Source organism: Triplophysa rosa, linkage group LG10, assembly GCF_024868665.1.
Source record: "Triplophysa rosa linkage group LG10, Trosa_1v2, whole genome shotgun sequence".
Lineage (NCBI taxonomy): Eukaryota > Metazoa > Chordata > Actinopteri > Cypriniformes > Nemacheilidae > Triplophysa > Triplophysa rosa.
Genome location: NC_079899.1, coordinates 11,640,125 through 11,664,033, shown reverse-complemented (window position 1 = coordinate 11,664,033; position 23,909 = coordinate 11,640,125). Strand labels below are relative to the sequence as shown.

Below are 23,909 nucleotides of genomic sequence, written 5' to 3'. Positions count from 1 at the left end.
TAGTGCTGTCAATCGATTAAAAAAATTAATCGGATTAATCACACATTTTCTGTGATTAATCACGATTAATCACACATAACAATAATATTTTAAAATATACTTTTACATTTTAATAATTTCACATTTAATCTTCAAATTGATGTAGAAACAACATATTTCTTTAACAGCGTCATTTTATGAATGAAAGAAAACATTTTGATATTAGTACTGTAACTGATGTCTCTATTAAATTGATTATTTTATCATTAATTATAGCCATTCAATAATATAATTGAGAGCTATCATGAAATATACGGAAATTGAAGGAAGTTCTCAAACACTTTACAGTCTTTAATGCTAAATTATCAATTAAATGCAGAAGAATTCTCATTAAAGCTACAAAATCACATTGATTTCTTCTTTTATTTTGTTCTTTGATTAACATTAGTGACAGGAGTCACAGCAGCACGTCTAAGAACGTGGCCCCTTTAAGAGCTGTCTCAGTACGCAGATCTGACCGTCACCGCACTCCCATTTTCACAACTCTTTGCATTCATTTAATATTAATTACGTTAACGTTAACGCGTTAACGTTGACAGCCCTGATTATTTATTAAACTTATTTTCACTTAAATAAAAAAACATAACAGATTCGATACATGTAACCATTTAAGAAAAAACGTGATGTTTTGTTATGGCTTTTGGAGCAAGGGCGCCGCCATCTTGCAGCGCCAAGGCATGTGACATCACCGGTTTGGTTCGCGACATTGCAATTTTATCCCATTGCAATACCCTACATTGAGCAGTGATGTAAAACAAGTATTTCCTTACTTTTTGAATGCGCACTTGTTTTAAAATGTATGGAGATGAACTAGAACGAGCTGATGAGCACAAAATCTGCTTGTTGCAGGAAAGAAACAAGCCTGTCAAGTCGAGCCTGCTGAACCTGCATGTGGCTCCTGTTGTTTCCCATGGGAATCTTTTCTTTTCTTGATTTCACACCTGTGTGACACTTCACCACCTCCGCTGCACATCTAACATCCTGCCAACGGACACCCCCACATCTCTTTGGCTGGATGCGTTTTTGTGCATTTAATAATTCACTTGCCAATTCATCTTTTAAATTAGCCCCAGCAAGGCAGCAAATCCAACAAATCCAAATCCTGTTAATACCAATTTACAGTCTTTCAATTTTCAACTTTCAACTTCAAGTCAGTTCAATTAGCTTTGATAAACAAAACTGAAAGAAAGGCAAAAAAAGACTCCAAGCAATAAACTGAAATATATTTTTATGCTTTCTGAAATAAATATAATGTATTTGATATTTTGCAAAACATTATTTATAGTATTATAGTTTTGAATTTAGTTTTATTAATATTTTAATAGGGGTGTAACGATACACTCAGCTCACGATTCGGTACATATCTCGATGCTAGTTTCACGATACGATACACATCTCGATATTTTGAACAAAATTAAAAAATGATTTTTTTTTATATTAACAATTTCAGTAACTTTTTTTCTTGCACATACAACTTAATACATTTTTTTTACATTTTAAAGCTTAACTGAACCTGCTGTACTGCAGGTTTGTCACTGAGTGTCAATTTTGACACCAAATTTTGATTTAGGTTTAGTCATAGTCTTTTGACTAAAATCCAATTAGTTTTAGTCGACAAAATCTACATTATATTTAGTCTACTAAAATCTATCTGGTTTAACTAATTTAAATGGTGTAATTAAATGTTCCATACAAAGATTTAACTGTTTTGACATAATTTACTTTACCTTTTAGAATTAAATTAAACCAGGTCATTACCTTTATTCTTCAGAAAAGTTCAGTAACTACTAGATATGCATTGTTGTAACACAGAGAATATTAGACCATGTACGACATGTAGCAGTTCATTCAGTCTCATTTTGACTCAATTGACTCGTTCGTTCAGTGAAGGGCGTGTTCATTCAGTACATTCAACCAATGAAACGCTCTGACAGAGCTCGTGTCTCTTTGAAGCTGCGCTGTCTTTGCTTGAGACAGTAATGAATGAGAAAAATCTTTCAAAAAGACATATTACATAAACTGTATTACATTTCTTCAATCATGCAAAGCACATACTTGTTTTTTAGCATGTCATTCGATCTTTTAATCTACAGTACGACTCACTTCATCGCTTCTCTGATCGGAACAGCGCTGGTTTCTTTTGGCTTTATGTTGCATATCACTTTATGCAGCAGCTCACGTTAGCGGATAAATTAACATTGGCAAATAAAAGTGTTTGTGCTGCCCTTGAAATGAGTTTCGGGGTGACTCGCCTGCAGTCACGCTTCAAGTTTGCTGTGTTTTAACAGCGATTGTGAGGGAAAATAAGACGCTTGTCTTGTGCTTCCCCTTCTCCCAGAGACTTCTCTCTCCACCGCATATGTGAGATAAGCACACGTGATGCGCTGGCGCAGAGTAGGTAGCGTCTTGAACGCTCAACAAATACAATTAAACATCATATCGTAAAATATCCCCATCTCTCTTCGATGCGCATTGTGACATTTTTGCATCGCGAAATATCGTAGTACTAAGTATCGTTACACCCCTATATTTTAAACTTGCTTTTATTTTTAAATTTGTAGTTTTTTATGTTCATTTTAGTTACATTTTTAGCTATTTTGTTATATGCTTTTGTCATTTTATTATCTGTTTGTTTATTTTTCATGCTGCTATATAAAATTAATTTGTTTTTATTTTAGTTTAATTTTAGATTTTGTTTATTATTATATAAGTTACTTGGCTAAACTTGTCTCTCGAATATTTTGAATTTAGACTACGATACCAAGCTCAACCACTAGATGTCAATGTACCATACGGTTTGTTTAAATGCGACCAAACTAGAGGACCCATTCAACAAATTGTTTATTTAATCAAATGAACACACAACAAAATTCAACAAATCGTTTATTATTTATTAAAAATGTTATACAGTAAAATAATAATAGTACAAATTAATATTAACATGCAAGTAGCCCGCTTTGTAAGCAGAGGCTATTTATACTAACTCCGCCCATCAGTTTCAGATTGGAATAGACAAAATGTAAGAAAGGCGCACGAAGCTTAACTGCTCCGGTGGCGTAGAGCGTAAAGCGAGTGTTACCTCTTTCATGTCGTCGTGGGTTCGTGACTGCTGTTTGCTGAACTTTTTCCCTATCACATATCAGATTGTAAAGGTATTTATTTTTAATAAAATTATGAAAATATTTGAAAATGGCTGTTCAAGTCATACATGTACCAAACATTTTGCGCTTAATTGCACTTTGGTGCTATATTGTTCTCGACATGCGGTTGCTATCGCCTATTGCAAGATTAATTACATTTTGATACTTGATAGAAAACTCCAATAAATGGAAAAAGTCACAACTTTGTAGTTTCATGAGTTCAAAACAAAATTTAGAAAGTTTGTTGTATATTTGTAGCCTATCAGGCAATGCCCGTAGTAATTAGTGAAAATACGATTTTTTAAAGATATTATTTTCCATCTGTTTCCCCTGTATACTTGAATGTTTGTCCTTGTTAGCAGGGGGTTGTCAAACACCAAATTTTTAACATGGGGAAAACACACATTCGTTTCAGTAGTTTTTGTTTCATCACGAATTAATACGTTTAATTACGTACGGCAACAGCCATCCTTACATATAATAAAGCACAACATGCTTTAAATGATCTGTTAATGAAAACATGATATAGTTTAAAAACAAATGGAAGCAGATCTGATGTGAAAATTTAGAATAGTGAGTTCAGCGGATTCGTACCTGCTTCACGGCAGTGTCAATACTACTTGTCATGCGTCTTTCGCACTAACGTTACGCCACTGAAGCCGTCAATAAATTGGTGCAGTGTTCTCTAGAGGAGTCACCTACATGTTTCGCGCTTGTGACGTCCATGAATATTCCCAACGAGTTCTTACAGAAACTACTTATTAAAGTATTGTTTGTGTCGTCTTTGTCCCCACCACTTTTCAAAACAAAGTTACGCCACTGCAGGCACGCTATAGACATGAAGCATAATGTAGTATGTTGGTGGGGTTATCTAAAACCAATTTAAGATCAAATCTGTTCCTAACATCAAAAATAGTCCAACTTAATTAAAAGAAGTATTTACATTTTACTTTCTAAAAGTTATCTCCTTCTCCTTAAAGGCGGGGTAACCGATTTCCGAATTACGCTTTAGACAACCGAGTTGGGCCGAGTACCACAACAACCTTGTAGCCAATCAGCAGTAAGGTGCACAATGCACAGGACGGACATTAGCCAAGCGCTGACGAAAGTGACAGAGGGGGTAAGGAGTGTGTTTGTTTTGGTGATTTGAACATCAACAACGGTTAAGAGAAATCGGACACCCCGCCTTTAACTGAACCGAGATCTACAGTTCCACTTAATCGAGTAAATATTTATCTTCAAACTGCAAATGAGATCCTCTGAATTAAGGCTACAATAGCCTACTTGGTTCAATGGTCTAATTAAAGACAAACAGCAGGTTCCCTCTCGAATTTCATCCACATTGAAGAACATAAAGAGGGAACATTTAAATAACAGAAAGCAGAAAAGGCAGGAATAAGCATGTCTGCTTTGGTTACACCGAACACGGCTTTCAAGCCACACCTAGCCTCATCATAAGCTGAAATGGAGAGGGAAAGACAGAAATCACATTAACTAATCGTGACTCCCCATGGCACCTGCTGACTTTGTTGAGGATTTCATTACAACTTCACAACCGTCCTTAAAACATATTACAAAACCCAGACCACAGACAACAACGTTCAAACAAGACGCGACCATTAAATAAAAACAATTAAATCAAAGGAACATATGAAATGGTAACGTTTACATCAAGAAAAAATACTTTATGGTAGTACACAACCTAACAGGGAGATTTAGAAAAAAATCAGTATTACGGGCCATTACGTCACGTCTTTGTTCAAATATGTTATTTTAAATGTAGATGCTTGGCAGGCACGCGTTCAAATCGAGAGAATCAGTGCCGTGACGTGCATGTGTTGTGGTGTGCTTGTTTTCAGGTGTGTCTATGCTAAGCGAGCTGAAAATATCTCATGTTTTCAGAAGAAGAAAGCAGTGCGGCGCACATTTTCAGGCGCGATGTGAATGGCCCCTTATATTCTCAAGAGAACATTGTCAAAAGTTGATATATTCAGATTATTTACACATGTTGCTGTGATTCCAATTTTATTTATTTGTTGTTTACAAAACAATTCACTAGCACTGTCTTTTTATTCAATTGCGTTATTTGTATCAGCATCCACTAAAAAAATGAATAAATCCAACTCCTTTGTCTTCTTCTTCTAAATAGGGATGCACCAAAACGAAAATTCTTGACCGAAGCCGAACATGATCTGAAACACATGGCCGAAGGCCGAATAATACCGAACACCGAACATGGTTTTTTGCATTTCTTCTATTTATTAAGCCATTTTTTCCACTATTGCACAAACTGAATAGTCAAAATGTGCTTTTTATAATTTGTCTTGCTTTTCAATAAAATACAATACAACTTAATATAAAATTGAGCAAACCAAACTATATTCAAACAAAAAATTTAGCCCTCTCCCTTCATGAATAGCCTATATTAATTAGGCCTATAACTGACTGCTAAAAGAATGTAATATAAGTTACTCTGTACCTCTACAACAAAACACTTCATTAAAAACTGTCATTCCACATTAGGCCTATAAAATAAAAATAGGAATAAACTGAAACTGTTGGATATTGCAAAATGATTTGAGAAAAAAAACATCCAATGCAAGCAATTCTGACTGATGCTGACTGACAACCATATCAGTTCACGTCTCTCCTCCAAACTCCGCCCACAAAAGCTGACTGTTCTCTCAGAAGGTGCACAGAACATACTTTGACAAGTTGTTTAGTACAGGGAACTGTGTGCACGCGACGACTGTATGATGTCAAAGGATGTCGCGAGCGGCGGGGCTACTGTCAGACAGCCCGCTTCTGTCTGAAGTAAAGTTACCGACTGGTAAAGACGCTTTCATTCGGAAATTTACTTCCGTGCGGCAAGTCCCGTGCTGTGTCTTTCTCTGACACTTTAAAATGCTCCACACACACGCACACACGCACGCACTGCCAAAATGTTTGCGGCAGTAATAAAGCGCACGCGTCTCTCTCTCTCTCTCTCTGCGCTGGTTGCTGCTTGATCGTATCACGAGTCATGTTCGGTAACATTTATTCGGCCACTTCACATTTTCGGTGGCCGAACATTCGGTGCATCCCTACTTCTAAATACTGTCAAAATACCTTTAGCTTCAAATCTAAGTTTGTAACTAGTGATTCATTTCACAGCTTGTTGTAAACACTGAAAACATTAAATCCCTATGGAGAAAATGAATTGGAACACTACTTCCAGTACTAACACATTATTGCGCTCCATAATGCAAAATTAACAACACTGAATCTCTCAGATGAATATCCTGAACAGTCTGTTGTAAACCCATCGCAGGAAAGATCCATCCAAGTGTAGGTTTATTTGATGTGAGCATCAGAAGCAACATCAACCACATCTTCCCACACAAAAGGCTTCTGTCACATGCAGCAGGCTTCTGCTGCCATCCCTTTATGTCCATCCAATGATCACAGCTTCCTATAAATAGCTCACCATTCAAGCCTTCCCTGCATGACAAACAGCTGCCATTTATACAGTACACCACGCTTGCCAATGGCTCAAAAGTCTCCTCGCCTGTGGGTCTCTCACTCCAGTGGCTTAGAAATGTAGAGATGAGATCAATTAAACAAGTGCCTCTGACATTTCTTACTCCCTGTAGACTGCAACGCTTCATTTTGGCAGCCAATCAGAATGAAGCTTTGAAATAAGAACGGCACTACAGCATGAAACAAAACAATTGAGATCTTGTTGTTTGTGAAATGTGTCATTTCTAAAGAAATTAGAAGGAGAATCAATTTGATGGGAAGTTTAACTGATTAATATTCTCACGTGTCTTGTGAACAGTTGCCATATGTGTGCAGGGTTTTTCCTGGGTCAAAATTGGTCTTCGGTGGTGGCTGACGACATACTATTGTATTGTATATTGTGTATTTATTGTCCTTGCGGAAAATCTCCTTGTATCTGTGGCACCCTCCAGTCATCATCAACAACAGCATTGTCAATTACAAGCAAACATATGACATAACATTAATAACACACAACAAATACACCCAACATTAAAACACCAGACATCCCATTCCCAACAGCAAAATCACACAGGAATACAGACACCTGTGGTATCACAGGGATTTATTTAACAAAGTTGTACTGGAGAATATAAAATAACTTGCACGGGCAGTTTGTACCAACGGTACCCTATATCTTCTCATATTCACCATAAAGAGGATGTAATTCATCCCAGAGAATTATATGGCTTTTCCTCACACCCCGAGATTCACATAATGTTGTCATAGCATGTTGCTGTTGGCCTGCAATCTTACTTGCCATATTTACAATCTTATTCAATTTGTTTTTATTTACTACTGACAATGAAAAATACCAAGCAATGAAGCCGAAAGTCAAAATACTGTCCACAAATGAGCAGTGGTGGACAGTAACGAAGTAAATTTACCTGAGTACTGTACTTAAGTACACTTTTTGAGTATCTGTACTTTACTTGAGTATTATTTTTTCTGAGTACTTGTACTTTAACTTTACTACATTTGAAAGACAAATATCATACTTTTTACTCCACTACATTTATAAAAAGGTCCAAAAGTAGAAAATGGTTTCTATGCAGCGGGGTTTCCTGTGTGCGCAATTTATCTGGCTTGCGATCTGCCAGGACCTTTTACTGTTGCCAAGTATTTCAGTTTTTCTATGCTCGCCGTTTTCCGGCAAGCTTTGAATGGCCATTTGGCAGTTTTTTAACGCAAATCTGGCAACTCTGGGATCTTCCCCGCTAAACTAATGTAAACGTAGGCGCTGCTACACCATTGATAGCGCTCTAAAAAGGCAAATAGAACAATAAAAGACGAAAAAGGCACATGTTAAAGTGTGGTGTAATCATCTGTGGGTTACGATCAGTCAAAGATCGTAGAAACATTGTCATGAAAATGATCGGCATAACGGCTAAACGGTAAATAAGCATCACATACACCTTGAGCTACGCGTGCGTGTTAACTTCTGATCTGCTGCTATATCATTTAAAGCGATTTGGAAAATGAATGATGTTTTTACTGAAGTAACTATAGTTGAAGTATTCCTGTTGAAATAAAAACAATAGAACCCTGCCCAAAATACAACATAAAATGTAATGGATTTAATGGTTATAATGGGAATTGTACTATGGATACTTGTTGTCTACTTGTATGTGATGGATTCTATTGGTGGGATGGTAAATCCTATTGGAATAAAACCCAAAACACACTACAAAGAGGAATTTAATTTAAAAATCTCATTCTAATTCAAAAATTCATTGTTTTTTTCAGCAGGGATGGTATTTGCAGTAAAACCACAGTATCAACATATTTACCATTTTCTATATATGGGAACCATACTCCAATTAATAATCTTTAGTAAAACCACAGCAACTAAACATATAATGAACATAGTTCATTATACTAGCTATAGTTTACAGTATGTTTGTAGTTAAATTATGGTAATACAAATGGTAATAAGTCCAACAAACACATGGCTTCTACACTTTACTATTTACAAGAACCTTACTACTTACTGGTAAATTGCTGCTAAAACTGGTTAAGGGAATATACAAAATAAAAGAACACTGCTCATAAATACATAGGCCTAGGGGGCTAATGAGGATAATTAGGCTAAATGATCATACAGGATTATATCTAAACTAAACATATATGTGCTAAACATATAAAGCTCTTAAAGGAGTTGCTCACTGCAAAATTTTCCCCCATTGACTTTCCATAGTAGGAATAAAAACTACTATGGAAAGTCAATGGGGGCAAATTTTGAAGTGAACTAATCCTTTAATACAACTGATACTGTGAGCTACTCAGTGTATTCAGTAGGTTGCTTCAGGGGCATAAGGTATACGACAATAAAACAATGCACAACTGACATAAAGGAAATTTACTTTTAATACTTAAGTACGTTTAAAAGCACGTACTTCTGTACTTTTACTTAAGTAAGAATCTGTCTTTACAACTTTTACTTGTAGTGGAGTAATATTTGACCAGTAGTATCTGTACTTTCACTCAAGTAAGGAAGTTGTGTACTTCGTCCACCTCTGCAAATGAGCAATAGCAAAGAACCATTATATGTGTATCAACACCAAACTGCCGAAGCTTACGCATGAAATATAATCGTTGCATCCCATTCTTATAAATGGCCCCTGTATTTGCACCCCATGTCAATTTTGCGTCAATGACCGTCCCCAAATATTTGTATTTTTCGTCTACTACTTCAATACACTCACCATTGACAGTTATGTGTTGGTGTGTAATATATCACAGCCTGTTCTGAAATCAAATATCATCTCTTTAGTTTTACTGGTGTTTAACTGAAGGACACTGGATTGACTCCAATCAACAAACTCATCCACACATCTACGATATTCCACTTCATCTTCAGTGATCAAACCAACAATTGCCATATCACCTGCCATAATTCAGGTAAAATATTCACCGGATGCGCCACGTGAAACATAGATTCGGCCTTCTTACTTTTTGTCACCGTGTCAGTTGCTTTTCATTGATGTTCGCAGAGAAACCGGCATGTTCTGCTTCATTCGGCGCTGCGCAGACCAGTCGGTAGGCCTATACGATATGAAACTTCCGCGAGAGCATTTAAAAGCATAAGATGCCGTGTGCTTCCGCAGCTACTTCACATGCAGATCGGTGTCAGATCTGCAGTCATCACAAGCGCGGCAGTCATCTACATTGGTCATAAATCCCATTCAATGATCAAATAAATCTTTGGCGGGGCAAACATTCGTTTTGGCGGCAGCCAAAAAATGTTCAATGTAGGAAAAACCCTGGTGTGTTTCGCCCCAACCTGATCTCATGGGAGTTCATAACTGGTTTATGAGGTGGCTAATTCGTATGTTTTCGTATGATGGGAATCATAAAAAACATGATTATTAGAAAAAAGCAACACTGAAGCCTCTCCCTTAACCACACCCCGAAACCAACGTCACTGGTGCAAAAGCAAATTGTACGAAAATGTATGAATAAGATTGTATAAATTCTTAGCCACCTTGTAAAATAGTAACGAATTCCTGTGAGATTGTGTCGGTTTCACCTCAAGATGCAGGAAGCAATGAGATTTGAAGTTACTGGGGTGCCTCCATATTAAAACATAGTGCTCTGATTGGTTTCAATTTAGGTAAATAAGCTCCAAATATTATTTTTTCTCACAAACATATAGTTTCACTTTAAAAGATATTAATAAACCTACAGTAATGGAGTCATTTGGTTAACTTTAATTATGGATGTGTCACGGTCCTACCTTCTTGTTTATGAATTCCTAGTCGTGTGGCAGGATCGGGACAGAGCCCTTAGGTTTTATGTGAGAAAGCCATGAGTTGTTTATGTTTTTTACTTCTCATGTGTTTTCTCGTGTCTCGTCATTGGCCCCGCCCCTCTCATTTCGTGTATTGCCTCCCTGACGTGTCTAATGATTCCCACCTGCCCTGTGTCATTATCTTCTCCTATAAATGCCCTCATGTTTCTTTGTCCTGTGCTGGTGTATTGTACAGTATATGGTGTCGTCAAGTATATTTGATGTAGCCCGTGTTTGCTGTGTTCCTGTGAAAACCCCCAGTCAAGTCAAGTCGAGTTTAGTAAGTCTTTAGTTTAGCTTTTGTCTAGTGTTGTTTATTTTAGTCTAGTATAGACTAGTTTAGTCTGCTTCCTGTTATCTTGTTTTCTTGTTTCTATCCCCATCATGGGTGTTTTGTTTTGTACCTTTGTTTTTTGTCATTAAATATATATATATATATCTGTTAACCCCTGAACTAGGGCTGCACGATAACAGAAAAAATGTTAATCATGATTATTTTGCTCAAAAAATTAATCTCGATTAATGATAACGATTATTCTTTTAGTTAAGAAGTTTTTTTATTGCATTTTACAGCCATAAAACATTAGGCTATAAACAGAGATGTCAGAACATAATATTGAGGCTTCTAACTGAGATTTTTTAACTCTGGTAAAAATAAAACTGTTCCTCTTTTTGACTTCAGCCTTTGAAATTCTTGATATTGTACTCTGTGGTGGCTTTTAAGGTGGTTAACGAGGTTTGTTGTGTTACCTTGGGACGTTTTGATGGCACAGGAGCACAGTTTGCACAAGACTCGTACCTGATCAACATCACATTCGTCGAACCCGAAATAGTTCCAAACAGCGGAGTATGACGCCTTTTTGGGAACTAACGAACGTCCTTCTGCACCTTTCTTTTGTTGCTCCGCCATTATGTTCATTCAAGCTGTCTAACGTATCTGTAAATCCCGCGAAGCCAGCTTCTACAAATATGAGAGAGCGCGCTCGCAAACTAAACGCTGTCATGTCAGTTGTGACGCAGTCTATCATCCGTTACTCCTCCAATGAGAATAACAAACAGTTTGCTGATTTTAGACTGTTTGATTTGTTCTTGGTCCTTACACATTAATATCGCGACAATTTCAATTAATTAATCATGTGTCCCACTTATCGTTATCACGATCGAAATACGATTAATCGTGCAGCCCTACCCTGAACTGCTGCCTGCATTTGGGTTCTTCCCTCACACTCCGTGACAGGATGTGCGTTTTGGAGTTCACGTATAAGATAGTATGACAGACTTTCAATATAAAATTTGTTTGTGTTCAACAGAAGAAAGTCATTTACAACTGGGATGACATGAGGGTAAGTAAATTATGAGAGAATTTTTATTTTCGGGGGTACTTTTTTTTTTTTAATACTTTCTCCCAGACACAATTTTATGTATCGACACTATAAATAAATAAAGCACATGCATAAATTAGTCTAATGTATCCACTGTACAAAAAAAAAATCCGGCAGCTGAGGTGCCAATAAAAAAAACGTTTCCACGTAAAATTAAGTTTTTCGTAAATTTGCAGTCTTTTTCTGTAATTACACTTTTTTTTACTGTATTTCAAAATTACACTGTAAAGAAAATCCTCTAAAAACGGTAATATTCCGGCAGCTGGGGCAACAGTAAAAATAAACCGTAACTTTTCAGTAATTTTAAATTTTTTACTGTATTTTAAAAAAATACTTTTTTTTCATTGTGGAAAATTCTGTTTGGGCCACTAGCTTTTACAATCACCAGCTAAATGTCTATACTTTCAGATCATTGCGAGCTGGCCAACATTTGCAGAACATGACTAGACCTCACAGGCATGAAACGGTTACTCCTGGATGACACAAATCCAAATGTGTTAATATGGTGCTTCGCCAAAACTACATGTTAACAATGAGGCCCGGTGCCTGCGCTTCAGAATATAGGTTATAATTTAGCTTTATTGTCTCTCACTTCTGTTCTGTCTAGCTTTGAAAACCCGACATTACATGATAAGAATGTCTATAAAGAAAAAAACAGGTGGCACACATTAGGATCTGTCCAACTTGCAAATACTCAGTATCACATGAGAATGTAAATTTTCAAGACAGAAGAGTCTTGAATTGGCTCATCCCATTAGTATACATTCATTCTGTCTCAATTTGTCCTTTAGTATTCTCTCTATATCGTCTAAGAACGCAAAGGCATGCTGATGCACACACAATTCTGTGCTTCTTCTACTAATGCAGCAAACTCTTAACTTGGTTAAGACCAAGTCTTATCGTCTATTAATGAGCGTGCAAATGGAAAAGAGGAAATTGTTTTTAAAGCAAAAGGCAGTTCTTTACGGGAACTGCTAGATCAGATGTTCCATCCAGAAGCGAGGGCATATTGGCGATCGGGACGTACAATCAGCTTCTAAACATTCCGGTTGCTAGGATACATCACTATCACAGAGCCACAAACGCTGGAAATGAGATTGACAACAAGTGATGTGGGAAAAATAGCTGCTGAAATGTGATCAATTTCCTTTTCATTTTAGCACATGAGTCACGGTACATGAACGTCGGAAAAATCCTCACACCTGAAGCTGGCAACAAGCACCATCTGAGAGAAGAGGAAAGGGTTTTGTGTATGTCTTAAAAGCCAAAAAATTGCCTTTAGATGGTCCACTACTTGCTTAGTTGTGTCCTACTGATGGTAACTTCTCTAAATTCGTAGGAACTTCACAGATTTGCTTTGTAATATTCCCAGTCCAAAAGAAGATACCCAAAAGTAATTACTGTTTTGATTATAGACTTTTTGGATGAACTTCCCAGATATGTATTGCTGTAGAGAAACATCTTTCATAAATAAATGCTTCAAACATTAAGCCTACAGATATAACAGCGTCCTAATTATAACAGAAAATAACTGAGGTTCGTGTCATTTCCTGTAGTTACAGCTGCCACATCAAGGGAGAACTCTACAGGTACACCCTTAAAGGGATAGTTCACCCAAAAATGAAAATTCTGTCATGAATTCATCATTGACTACCATAGTACATCAAATTAAAATGGTAGTCAAAGGTGCCCTAGAATGTTTTGTTTCCCTACCCTTATATACTCTTTTGTGTTAAACAGAACAAAACAAATATAAAATTATTTTTCCTACTATGGTAGTCAATGGTGCCCCACAAATGTCAGTTGCTAACATTCTTCCAAATATCTTTCTTTGTGATCAACCAAACAAGAATTGTATACAGATTTCACTTCACATCACTTTTCATGGTGTCTGAAAATAGCACAGTACTCCTGAGTACACCTACTGTAAATCTTCATAAGTTAAAAAACTATTTTAGTACAAAATTTGTGCGTGAAAATAAAGCACTTTAAGTACATTTAAGTGTATTAAAGTGCACTTTTTTACCTGGGAGTAAGGATGGGCGATATTATATCATTTGCGATATATCGGTAGAAATTCCCCACACGATAGGAATTAGTCTTCCCGTTGATTCTAGTTGATGACGTATTTCTTTGTGAGACCCATTCACAGCTCATATGTGAAGCGAAAACGGGTATAGCAGAGGGCGGACGTGAAGCTGAAAAAGAGTTTGCACTAAAACAGGGGTCACCAACTAGCGGACTCCGGTCCGAATGCGGACCGCGAGATGCGTCCGTCCGGACCTCAAAGCCTTTTGACATAATAAATAAATGAACATTATTTTCTAATGCAATCAAATTTATACCAGGCACATCAAGTAGTCCGCTCAGTAGCAGTTTGGGTCCTACGGCGCCACGGACTGTTAACATATGCGCACTGTTGCTACGTTCAGACATCAACATCGTGGAGCGAAGAGAGCCGAGACAGAGTCGCTGCACAGCGCGCAGACAGATGTAACTGTCAGTGACTGAAAAACAATGTCCTTTTCAAAAGTTAGAAAAGTTGACATTGAAAACCATGTTTTCCGAGATGAATGGGTCGAGAGATTTGCATTTATTCTTCCTGCATGAGGCCGGTTTGTCTCATTTGCTCGGAGTCTGTTGCGGTTGTCAAAAGTGGAAACATTAAACGGCATTATGAAACTAGACATAGACACTATGAAGAAACTTGCCCGCAGCAGTCCGAGGTAACGACACGGAAAATATATTAGCTCAAAGCCCAGTAGGAGCGATCTACACGGGTCCTCCCTCACTCACTTACCGCCCAACAACAGGCATATGAACGTTCACTAAGAATACAGTGGATCTTAGGAAAACATAACAAGCCCTTTACTGATGGGAAAATAGTAAAAGAGTGAATGGAGGCTTCGTGTGAAACACTTGTAGAAGGAAAATAAAGACATGAACTAAACAAAAATATTAAACAAACCCCCCTTTCAGTTGCACCAGCCACAAGAAGAGCTGAAATGTTATCAGAAGATGATCAGTCACAACTTGATGCTGCTATTTGTTAATCTCAGTTCAGCAGAAAACAACACTTTAGTTTTCTTTTAAAGTAGTTAATGTTGAAATTAATGTATGTTCAGTGCAGGTTTAGAGATTAGGGCATTTTGCACATTTTCCTTCATTATATTGTTGCAGACGTGTAATGCCGTCTTATAGATATGAAAAGACATGTTTATTTCTTTGGTCTGCCAAAAACATCAATTCATGTTTTTAGGTATTTAATTGTCCGGACCTCGGCTGGTAAGGAGGGTTCTTTTACTGGACCTCAAGCAATTTTAGTTGAAGACTCCTGCACTAAAATCTCTAAATCTCGTTTAGGTTGGCACTGTAGATGCATCCGAGTTAATGTTTAGTTTCATTTTCGTTTTATTTAATTCGTTTGTTAAGTATTCGTTGATAGTCATAATACGTTACACCACAACATTTAGTTTGGCTAAAAGTATTTATTTAAACATTCGTTAGATGTTATGCACGTGTGCGCAAATTGTTTAATATGATTTCTTAAGATATTTTCAAGAACTTTGGTAACTAAACAACATTGGACCCCACTGACCTCCATTGTACAGACACAACCATTGAGACATTTCTCAAAATATCTTCTTTTGTGTTCTGCAGAAAATAGTTTTACACAAAATAAATGATGTCATAATTTTTATTTTGGGGGGAACTAGTGCATAGAGTTTGACTACCAGTATTGCTTTACATATATGTTATTGTAACAGTGTGTCAGACAGACATGGTGAATGGAAAAAGTTGACTGTGCTTTAGAGTTAGATAACGGTCCTTTAGTCTTGTGTCCGACTGCAAAGTGAAATATGTCCAACCACAATTATTCATATCAACTGGCCCCAGGAGAGCCCTATTTAGAGAGAGAGAGAGAGAGAGAGAGAGAGAGAGGATGTAATCTCCTCTGAGAAATCAAGGCTGTATCTTGTGCTTTTGCTTTGCTCACTGGGGTGGGAGACAAGAGACCTGTGTGCTTCCTAATAACATGTCACTATTGACAATATCAAAACCAATTGGTCCCTGTGCTTTAACCGGTGGTTGCTTAATAGCTTTGATATGGGATGCATTCTAGGCTGTCTTCTTTCTGGTGTGGACTAGTGACATGAAATAACTTTAAGGGCTGTAGTCTATGTCATGTGTTCTGCCTCCCTTAATTGCCATCCATCAACCTCCTGAAGGTCAACCAGAATATTCAGACACCCAGAAAGAGACTTGAAGTGATTTTGACTGCCGGTGCATGGAGGACAAGGCATTAGTCATCTTTTTATAGACTAGCTGGGGTCAATCATATCTTTAGAAGTGGTGTATGATTGAGTTCAAGCACGTCTGCCTTACAATTTACCACAATTTAAAGTAGCAGTATGGGATTTTTTTGATGTATATTATATTGCATTTCTGTCAATAGATCAAAACGATGTCTTCAAAGGTGTATAAAGACCTTACATACTGAACAGTTATGTTTTTATTACCCAAGAATAAGCTATTTCTATCTACATACAGAGCGGGCCTGAGTCAGAGCATTAATGTCGACTAGTCAACTAGTTCGTTCAACCCCTAGTGGTCACCGTCGTGTTTGGACTGAGAGATTGGTTGCAATTCTTGGTCGTAAAACTCACTGCTAGTGGCCGCTATGAATCCCATTCTAGACCTTGAAGGGTCCTGCATCCCAAAACTATCCTCATGTTTAGGTTAAAGGGACAGTAGTGCTGTCAAAAGTCCCGCTACTTCAGATCGGTACTTAAAAATGAAAAAGTAGGCGCTACCAGAATTGTTGGTACCTGTCAAATGTCTCATACAAAAAGTCTGGTGACATTCGTGCCAATGAGACATACATTGCACTACAACTTTGGACATAACCAAATGGACTTACAAACCAAAACCACCTGCTTTGGTTGGTTTTGCATCCATGATTTGAGTACAGATTAATGTTTAGATGAACGCCATCATGATTTTATCTCCTGTTTAAAATCCCACACCCATCTATGAATATATTTTACATATTTGACTAGCTATTAAAAGGCAGGCAGATCCGGTCTCACACCAGAACGACTGCATATTTGGGCAGGTTCCAGATGTGCAATGCCAAAATAGGTCAAAGATGTTGAAAAGAAAGGACAATGTGCATGTGGAGACAAACACTCCAGCATGGTGCAGGTCAAGTGTAATAACACGATCTGAATGATAAGCAGCATTCGTGATCAGCAATTAAAGCAACTATTTTGGAGGTTGAAGTGACCGCTTATGCCACACTGACAAAACTAGGTCTGCAAATAAATTTGAAAGATGCAACACTTAACCTTGACACCCACTTACATGAAAACTTTTTGTCATTTAAATGCATCTCCACGCATAATACAGCATCATTGTACGGTGAGGACAATACTCTTTTATAAATGGGTGTGGAAGACAGGAATTTAAACTTATCCCGGGGCGTTATACAAAGAACAGCTGAACGATTCGTGTAAGCATGATTCATCTGTTATCAACGCTTGTGTAAGCGTGCTTCTTTATTTGCGTTGCCAACAAAAATGCGCGATATATATTTGACACGTAACAGATAAACATCTCATGCTCATATGACATAAATAAAGACCAAGCAACCGCTAGCTTTACTTTAAGATAAGGACTTTTGTCTCTTTACAGTTAATATACCATTTCCTGATAAAAAAAGTATGATATGGAGGAACTGAAACGCTAAAGTGCCGTATTCTTTTGACTATTTTACGTTAAAGGGGATTTCTCCGCCATTTATAGAATCTGTATTAGCCTATAAACGTTGCTTCAAGCTAAATCGTGACCACGACTGTGTCTTGAAAGCTTAGTGGCCTCTAGCTCCCTAGCTAGACAGCATTTTTGGAAAGTCAGAAGCGCGAGCGTGCAGGCATCGATGGCGCGTGCAGCACTTTTGAGCAGCTCGAAATGCTCCTCAAAATGCTGTTTAATGTTTAGCTAGTCAACAAGCAATGTTTTTACGACACAGTCCATGACTCACTTGTCATCAGCCAATATTTTGAGGAAAAACACAAGGAAAGCAACGACGTTGCGAAATATATGATAATGAAGAGCAGATTTGTAATGTGAGATCGAATTAAAACGTCCTACGCGCTGTCGATGTCTGAATTAAAATGATGTAGACGGTAACATACGTAACGTACGCACGTAACGTGCTGGATGTATAGTAAACGACTCCAGATGTGCTGGCGATCATTGCTAAACAGCGACACATAAATCTGAGTTAAAGTAACAGTTACCTGGTCCAGCGGCAGGTCAATAATCTCACTAATTGGCCGCAGTACTGTAAAGCCAGTGCAAGCCGTCGTGGTGGCCATGATTTAGTCCAGCTCTCCGCTCCAAAATCCCCCTAAAGACCGTCTTTCCTCAGTCTCTCGCTCTTTTCTCCTTTTCCAATGTTGGCTGTTTGCTAGGGTGTTCTCTGGTGCTCCTCTGGTCGCGGACTGTCAACGCTGTTGCGCCGCCTGAACATCAACACAAAGCCCCGTGTAGGCGGACTGACTCGCCCAGCTCCACCATTACATCAAACTACTGTGCTCAATGATACAGTACACACGGCTCAGAGAACTTCACCGCCACTCCCTCTCATTTATCCAACTCAATAACGACTGCAATATACTCATAACAGTATCTATATAAAAAAAGAAATACTATAAGCAAACACACATACAGTATACTGTAGTATAGAATTGTGTTGTCTGGTTATCATTGCTTAATGGTTATAAGTTAAAAAAGTATGCATGGTTTAATACAAGTTAAACCACAAGTTAATAAGCAGTTTGCATGTATAATGTTTACGTCTTGCTTTTGAAATGGTGTGTTTTATCACTGGCTCATTCACTTATTTTGTATACAGTACAATAATCTCTCTGATTTTTTTTAAAATAAACAAGCAACTAAATGATTCCACAAATTTAACTTTTATTGAACCTTTTGTATATTCGTTTACTGTGATGAACTATATAAAGTTATTCTGCTATGATACCTGTGTAGGGATCGGACAACAAAAGACTGCTCAAAATTACTTTTTGGGCCAGATGAACAACAGTAAATGCAAAATGGAGAACTGAGGGAATAGCTCTAAGAAAAAGGTCTAGCATCATAAAGGCACTCGGTTTGATTTGTTGTCTAATGCAATGACATTCATGCATTTTCATGCAAAATGCATTTGTAAATCACGTTTACTTTTTATTGTTTTTAGGCACAATAGATTTATTTATTTATGTATTTACAACATTTATAGTACTTTTTGAGAACCTTCTCTTTGCAATGCAGTTAGACACTGCCACCCCCTGGTCATGTTGGAAAGCAAACAATCGCTAATAAAAGCCCTGTCTGAATTATTTACTTTGCAAATAATTCAATACAATTTTATTTTGAAAAATACATTTTGAAAAGTTTTTGTAGCCTGGTGACCTAAAATAAAACAATGACAACAGTGTAAAGTTTCTAATTATCTAATTTATGAATACTTGTAGTTACATTATATTTATAGTAACTTATAATAAATGATCTTTGATGACCATTGTAAAATGTGTAATTAATAGCCTTTTTGTTACAGAAGTACATAATCAGTGTTGCCTTACACCTGCTTATTTCTGACCCTACAGTAGGAGGCAGTGCATGCATGTGGATAATGAGAATAAGCCTGGTTTTTGTTTTGTTTTTGTTCCATTATATTGAACATTTTCACAATTTATACCTCATATCTTTGAGAAATGTTCAGTACATTTTGAAAGCAGTACGCTATTACAACGCTATAATTGTACATAACCCAGTGCACTTAATGTTCAAAATATCACGTCTAACATTGACAGGTCAGCAAATAATGTTGGTACAAGGCTTTGTTGCTTGGGGTCTGTGCTGAACACCTGTTCAACATAAATCCACAGACATATGGGCAAGAGTGTGTGGAGAATGACTCGGCACTTCTGGGGGAGTCCTCACGGGTCAGTGGATGCTACACATAAACTCAAAGATTAATTTGAAAGTTACTAAGGGGACATGTAAATGCACAAGATTTATTGTCTTCCAGGAGGCCAGAAATAGGGGGCACATTATGAGCTTGGAAATCTTATTGGCCTGGGACATGAATATTACATAGATATATCCAATTGTGAAAAAAATCACATGTAATGACTTCTGACAAGAATTCCATGATGTTGATCGTCTTTAATAGTGTGCAATAAAGTGCTCATATTCTCTTTGAAATATGTTACTAGTGATTAGAAAGGCAAGACAAATGAACTCAAAAATGTTCTGCCAATACAAAAGGACTTCTAAAGGTCTTACAGAAAAAGTCACTGCTGGAAACTTTTAGTGTTATCTGAAAGTTGAAGCCAGAGGTATTAAGATGTTTTTTGGACAAGCACTGTGATGATAGCACAGGTTAAAATAGCAGATAGCTTATTTATGGACATCGTGAAACTTTGGGTTTAGGTGAGGAAAAATTAGAGGAACACAATGACTAGGGTTGGGAATTGAAAGTCGATTAAAATCTGGAATTCTGGAATCTGGAAAACGAAAGGTTAGGAATCGGATCAGAATCGAAAAGAATCGGATAGGCTACTTGAAATTACCATAGTGTCATTATAGTAACTACTGTTTAACCATGATGCAGTTAAACTATGGTGATACAAATGGCATTAAATCAGACAAAACATGGTTGCTATGTGTATATATACACAAAACCGTGCTCATAAATATATATTTTGGCAAACCAGTCAATAAGCATGTCAAATGACCATACAGGTTGATATCTGTCTTATTTCAACTGTGGAATCGAAACTGGGAATCAATAAGCAGAATCGGAATCGCAATCGATAAAATTCAAACCATACCCGACCCTAACAATAACAGATGCCCAAATGAGGGACCAGTAAATGTGGACTTGAGTCGGCTGTTGCTCTCAAACATCAATCTTTCAATGATTTTGCAATATGGTATCTCTGTTCATTTTTTAGAGAGATTTGTATGTGTCTGGCAAAAACCAAGTTCATGTTTGACTCCTGTTTCTATGGCAACGTTGCTCATAACTGAATAACACTGTCTCAGTGACATTTAATGCATTGTTAATCTAGTAAGGGGATCAATGTGTTTGCTTAAAAATATATGAACTGCATTTTTAAACAGAATACATTCTTTTTGAAAGGTATTTTTTCTAAAGATGAAACATTGAATCTTTCACCATTGGGATTAGAAGAATTTGTTAACTGAATGCAAGACTGACATGGCTGAATGTAAAAGTCAGGCAATTATTATTTGTTGGGTCTTTAGTATATAAAAGCTACACTATACAGTAGTGAAAGACAAGGAAAAAACGCAAAGTACACAAGCTTTGACCATTTTTATATGAGAAAACGTGCTGAAAAAAATTAGAAGGGGCCACAAAACATGTGGATGGATATAGTGTTTGGAAGTGTTTGTTCTTTTGAGAGATAGATTAAGAAATGTTAGGTCAGTTTATAGTGTCCCTCTGCAGCCTAATTCAATGTGACTTTTCTTGGTGTAATCAATACTCAGTACTATCATGGTGACTTCTTTTTCACCTCATTGACTTGCAGCCTGTTTAGCAGTGAGTGTTTTTGTGTTTTTCGTGTGTCCTCCCATCCCAGATAACTGATCTCGATCCTGGGTCACAGACCAAAGGTTTTAGGTTACAGGTTAATGCATCTCCTGTGCCTTTCTATACCAACCATCATTACAGGTCCTCACTATTCGAGAGTTGTCTATATTTAGAAAAATATTTTTAACATTTATTTATAATAAATCAATATACACATATACATCAAAAGACAAATTAAACATTGCAAATTTACTCATTTCAATAAATAAATAGTTAAAAATACAGTACCTTAGTGATGATACCAATGGTGTGGAATGACCATATTCACATACATTTGACAAATCCTCCTCAGCAAACCACCCTGTGTATGCTGCAACAATGGGCAAGAGATTCTGAAAAAGTCTATAGTTTTCTTTCCCAGAGTCCTCCATAGTTCATTGTTGCCCGTTGCCCCGGTTACTTAAAGGGATACTTCACCCAAAAATGAAAACTCTGTCATCATTTACTCACCATCGAGTTGTTCCAAATCTGTATACATTTCTTTGTTCTGATGAACACAGAGAAAGAATGTGTCAATGAAAATTACTAACATTCTTCCAAATATCTTTCTCTGTGTTCATCATAACAAAGAAATGTATACAGATTTGGAACAACTCGAAGGTGAGTAAATGATGACAGAATTTTCATTTTTGGGTGAAATATGTCTTATTGCTGGGCGAGATATGAAGCTTTGATTTTGTTTTGTTTTTTGAAGCTGTGCACTGTATACTAAAGCAGTCTACGCACCTACCCAATCTCAACCTGCTCTTTACAGCCATCTGAAATGACCTGCTTTGCTGTATAAGTAAATTGGCCCCACATTTAGAGCAACAACCCTGTCAGTTTAATGTCCCAAACACTTTTGGCTCATCAGATTCATGAGCTTTTCTGCACCTCCCACATTACCTAAAGCCAATATCTTGCATAGTCAAATCAATAGTAAGTACTCAAAATACACCCCCACCCCTTCATCAGTTTAATGGAGCTTTACTCATGAATACCAATGAGCAACTTTATCTTGGCAGGTGTATGTCTATGGCTCTTGAGTGCTTTATTCAATCACAGTTGGAATGAGAGTACGGATCTGTCACTCAACACATGTTCTTATCTGTCTATCAGCTGTGATTCATGGAGCCAATAACACAGCACTGACATACATAGTGGAAGAGATGTATTCTCCTAATTTAAAGGAACATACACTAGTTGTGGATAAAATGAGCTGGTAAAAGTAAGAATTCATGCATTAACTCTTGCTTTTTGTTTCTGCTGTTTAATCATTGTGGCTTTAATGTTGATGGGTTTCATTTTTCCAGGTGTACATGAAATAAAATAAATTGTGCAAGCAAGTTTAAATGGATGCTAAACAGTTTATTAATGCTACATTAAATAAGCAACAAATATTAGTACAAAATAATGTAAACAATAACAGAAAACACCAATAAGATCATTTATAAATATAGCATAGATAAATTTGAAACATAATTTAAATATACTATATGAATAACAGAATATGAATATATATAGGCATACTGTAAGACATCACAGCTTTAGCAGATGTTTTCACATTGAATCTTCTCAATATCCTGAAGGATTCTGGTTATTCCAAGGCACACCAGCAGAGGTCATATGAATCAACATCTTGCTTTTACTCTTAATTATGAGATGAGCTGAAAGCATTGCAGTTCTTTAATAAGGGCATTCGGTGCACAGTGGGGATTAGAGATGATTGTTCATAATTTTAACAAATTGTTACATTTCTCAAAATGTTTAAATTATTAATATTACTATTTGAAGATAACAGTTTATTGGTCTCAAGGTCATCAGGACCATCAGAGGTCCCAACTGAATAATGGCCAAGGTGCGCAAATATCATGAATAGATATTGTTCATGTTAAAGAAAGAAGATGCTAATTCGGTTTACAAAGAACCAGACATTAGAAAAATGAAATAGGTTTCTTCAGAATGCTTGTAAATGACATTTACAAGGTTTTATCTACTTGTAGAAACTAGCCTGAAGCAACAGTAATCTGTTAACTAACATTGGTACAAATATCTCTGCTATAAGATTGTTGCATCATTTATATGATTTAAAGCAGAGTTCATCTTAGTAGTAATTTGTGGAGTAAATTGCCTTAACGATATTATTAGTCCTTTTAAATATATCTGGTATGTAAATGTAGGCGGGTTAATGAATAAACGTGAATCAATAAACACGAAAAGCTTGAAAATATTTCAATCAAGATTGTCATGTCAAATGCAGTATTTCTGGTTGTTTCATCAGATATTTTTGTACTTTACTTTGCATCATCTGTAATTATACCTTTCTCTAGAGTTTTAAAATATTATTTTTAATG

The 23,909-nt window shown here is 36.8% G+C and overlaps 1 protein-coding gene across 1 annotated transcript in view; it reads right to left on the bottom strand.

Moving 5' to 3' along the window:
* The window catches only part of mboat2a (membrane bound O-acyltransferase domain containing 2a), an 85,166-nt gene extending 66,669 nt beyond the window's left edge, over window positions 1–18,497 (bottom strand). Inside the window, exon 1 of the mRNA XM_057343348.1 lies at window positions 18,191–18,497. Within this exon, the coding sequence (XP_057199331.1) occupies window positions 18,191–18,268 (78 nt within the window). The 5' untranslated portion in view covers window positions 18,269–18,497. The remainder of the gene's footprint in view (window positions 1–18,190) is intronic.
* Between the last annotated feature and the right edge of the window lie 5,412 nt (window positions 18,498–23,909).